At 35.5% G+C, this 4067-nt stretch overlaps 1 protein-coding gene across 1 annotated transcript; it reads right to left on the reverse strand.

Annotated features, from left to right (window-relative positions):
• Positions 1-2724: 2724 nt before the first annotated feature.
• On the reverse strand, positions 2725-3705 carry LOC131737841 (olfactory receptor 52P1-like). The gene has a single exon (XM_059029619.1). It carries the CDS (start codon positions 3703-3705, stop codon positions 2725-2727), a length of 981 nt encoding a protein of 326 aa, XP_058885602.1.
• Between the last annotated feature and the right edge of the window lie 362 nt (positions 3706-4067).

The following is a 4067-nucleotide window of genomic DNA, read 5'->3' on the forward strand; positions in this document are numbered from 1 at the left end:
GGCTGGTGACTGCTTACTGTTCAGTTTTACCTTGAAAGGGAAAATTGAAAAAGTGATTCCTATGTGTAAAAGCAAACACTAATCTGGTTATTATTGGTAAACCAAACTAAAAAAAAAACCATTAAACAACATTTTACACACAAGTTAAATCATTTACGGCTGCTTTTACTGACCCTGATTAGCACTAATCTCGGATTATTATTAGGTAGTCCAAGATTAGTGGTAATTGGGGTCTGTGAATCCATCAGTGAATCTATTAAATGTACATTTACATATATAATCCACAAATACAAATCAGCCGACACATACTGTAGAGCATCATTTTAGTCAAATAGCTCTCCATAAAGTTAACCGGATTATATGAAGAATTCTGTGCAGCAAAGCACTACTCAACCAGATCACTTACAGAGCAACAAGAAAACCCTAACTTCCCAGGACCATTGGTTCATCTGCACAACAGTGTGTGAACACTGACTGTATCTTACTTCTCAAAATTCACCAGATATTTAAAGAAAAGGGCAGTTCTACATAATCAACTACAGTCTATGGTACTTACAAAAATATTATCCAGAAAGGCACACTCTTAAAAAACCCTAAGGGTGGCTATATTTATAGCACTTTTGGAAATTCTCGATAGAATTGCTATCAGTCTTCTATTGGCTATTTTTCTACTCCTACTTTATTACAGTGGTCTGGGCAGCGTAGTTAACCCTGTAATGGTAACTCCTTGCAATAGACTTGTATTTCAAATATGGCAAAGTATGTGGGAATGATCTCAGCAAAAAACGATGCAAGGCAATATAGACTGAGAGAGAACATCATTTAATGGCTTAGTAGTAGAAATTCCATGTGTGGGAAGTGATGTTTTTATATAATAGATTGCAGTTGTATACACACAATCTATGCTTCACATACATATCATATCATGATTTAATTTCAGTTGAAAATATTGAGATGTGTACTACAAAGGGTTAAAAAGTTTTCCAACAACTGGAATAATGCACGGTACAAACAGAGTGTGAGGTACAGTGTGTACAGATTAGCTGCAGTGCTAATGGGCTAGTTATCTAAATGACCACCTGGGTGTCTCTTGGCTAGATGCAGTTACATAATTGGATGTGGCAATTGCTTGTGCTAAAGTACAATGCCATGTAATGGACAATTGATCCTTTTCCGTGAACAAGAAGTGAAAAAAAAAATACATAGAAAAAAGTGTGACCAGAAGCATGTATTTATGATGCTATTAAATCTGTTCATGAATGACTTTTTCAACAGCACACACATATTAACTATCATCACTCAGCTAAACAAGGATATCATTGACTGTTTAATTTAAGGACTTTTTGTGTTATTGTTCACAGCTAGCCTAAAATATGTTTTCACTGTTTCTTTATGCCTTAATAGCCCAGAAATATAGTCCATTGAGCAACATAGCCCACAATGTTCCAATTTAAACAGGTCTGTCTTGCCCAGTAGAAGGTTTCTGTGATTTGGGGCACTGTAGCACTGTTGCTTATGTTGCACACATCTGTGGAGCTGCATGCTTGATCTGCCATGGCCCTCAGGTGGGGGTTTCTATGGGCATGTTGATCAATGCACTTTAACTTTTTGTAACTTAAAGTTTTTTTTTTATATATATATATATACAAATAGCTCCTCTTCAGAAGGAGGGTTTCAGTGTGTTCATTTTGAGTGTGAGAAGGACAGAGAAGGGATAAAGCCTACTTCACTTTTCAGAAACACTCAATCAATAAAAAGAGAATGAATACTGGGTTTGTGGACCCACTAATGTTTGTGTATTTATCCGTGAAGTATATTGGGGATTTGTTATAGTACAAATGAACAGTTTTACAAATGTGCAGACATTTTACGCTGGCTTCATTAAGTCATTTTCACTTTATTGAGAAACATAGCACATTTACATTATTGTTTTTGTAAATACTGAGCAGAAACTGTGATATTGGTTTCATACATTGCTTTTGTACATATATTTGTTAATAAATCAGTTTAGTAATCTGATACTTTAATAAGAATTGACAAAGCTCAAACATCAGCAGTGTTGTTTTTTCTTCAAAACTATGAGGTCTATACTGTAAAAGCTAAAACTAAGTTCTGCCCTAAGAAAAATAGAAAAGAAAAAAAAGACAACATAGAAACTGTAAAAAGGTTAAAATGCTAAAAGGTTATATTATTGTGTCTTCAGTTTATGTTTCCTCTGTAGTATCAGAGCCAAAAAAGAACCCTGTTTATGATCAAGACACAGGTTTCAGGGGGTTTATTTGTTTTGTTTTTTTGGTGGTGGTGTGGTCTCTGGGGGACAGAAACAAGACTTTACAAATTTAAACATCAATGTCTTTAGAAGTAACCGCTCTTTGTTGGTTCACACTGTTTAAGCCAATCTTCAGACTAGGTATTGTAGTACTGAGCACCAGTGACACTACACAGGTTATACACTTTGTGCAATTGTGCAGCTCTTTCATTAAGGTGTGATTCAGTCTCCAGTCACATGCGCTGTGCAGAGCCTGCGTCTGTCTGTGGGTGGGAGGTGGCAATAGGTACACCTGCTTCACTTGTACTCGCATGATGGTGCTCCAGCACAGTATTTGCACATTCAATTTCTTGTTCAGGGTGACTCACACATACCAGAAACCAGGTTCTTTTTTGTTTTCTGGGTCTTATACACATTGGTTAAAACAATAGTAGTTCCCCTTTTCCTTTAATGTATTACCTTGTTATACTTGCTACCTTAATGTTTTCTGGGTCTATTTTCTTCCCCTTAACCATTTTCAAAATGTGTTCCCTTATCTCTTTTGTCCTGACACCATAAATAATTGGATTGAAACAACATGGAAAAAGGAGGTATAATAGACTTATTAGAATATGAACATCGGGGGACATGGAGTTCCTGATTCTATATGCAAGATATGAACACAAAGCTAAGAGATATGACACAAGAATGACAATCAAATGAGTGCCGCAGGTATGGACTGCTTTTTGACGTGCTTTTCCTGATGCAGATTTAAGCACTGCACAGAAAATGTTAATATATGAATAGCAGATGCAAAAAAGGTCCATACCTGTAATACAGAAAATGGCCAGTAGTCCCATTATGCTGTTCTTGGTTGTCTCCCCACAAGCCAAACCAACTAGTACCATGTGATCACAATAAAAATGCTCAATAACATTTGAAAAACAGAATGAAAGAGAACCAGCAAGGATGACAATGACAGAAATTAATAATCCACTTCTTATCAGGAATGCAACAGATAGCTTATAGAAAGTAGAACTATTCATGTAATCATTATAGCGCAATGGGTTACATATGGCAACATAACGATCCAAAGCCATCATCATAAGTATGATTGATTCAAAAGAGCTTATCAAATGGACAAAAAACATTTGGACAAGACAACCGTACAGAGAAATTCCATTTAGGTTCAATACAAGGTTAAGGAACATATTTGGGACAAATGTTATTGGTGCACTTAGATCCACAATTGCAATGGCAAAGATTAAAAAGTACATGGGGGAATGTAAACTTGTTTGTGTTTTGATTACAAAAATTATTACAGAGTTACCAACTACAGCCACTAGAAACATGAGAAAGAAAGGAATGAAAATATAAGGCTTGTATTCAGAAAATCCTGGAAATCCAAGAAAAATGAAGTCAGTGTAAGAATGGTTTCCTACTGGTTTTTCTTGCATTGTGATTCCAGTGCTGTTGGCTTTAAACATGCCAGATACCTGTAAAACAAAATAACATTATTGCTTCATACCTATCTATCTATCTAGCTATCTCTCTAGCTATCTATATAATGTTTCCTGTATATATAAAATTAAACAACCTGTTTCTTTTTTACAAAGCCAAACACCTTATTTTAGCAAAACACTACCACATTTAACAATGTAAGGTAGAAAGTCTGATATTTCTTTTCTTTTTAAATATATACCAGAGCTGCCACCATTGTGAACGGATTTCCAGCACAGGGTTAGTCGGGTTATTTAGGAGAACTGATTCTGGAACCCTACTAGTCGAATGTAATTTAAAGGTATAGGGACATATTTCA

Source organism: Acipenser ruthenus, chromosome 8 (genome assembly GCF_902713425.1).
Source record: "Acipenser ruthenus chromosome 8, fAciRut3.2 maternal haplotype, whole genome shotgun sequence".
Taxonomy (NCBI): Eukaryota; Metazoa; Chordata; class Actinopteri; order Acipenseriformes; family Acipenseridae; genus Acipenser; species Acipenser ruthenus.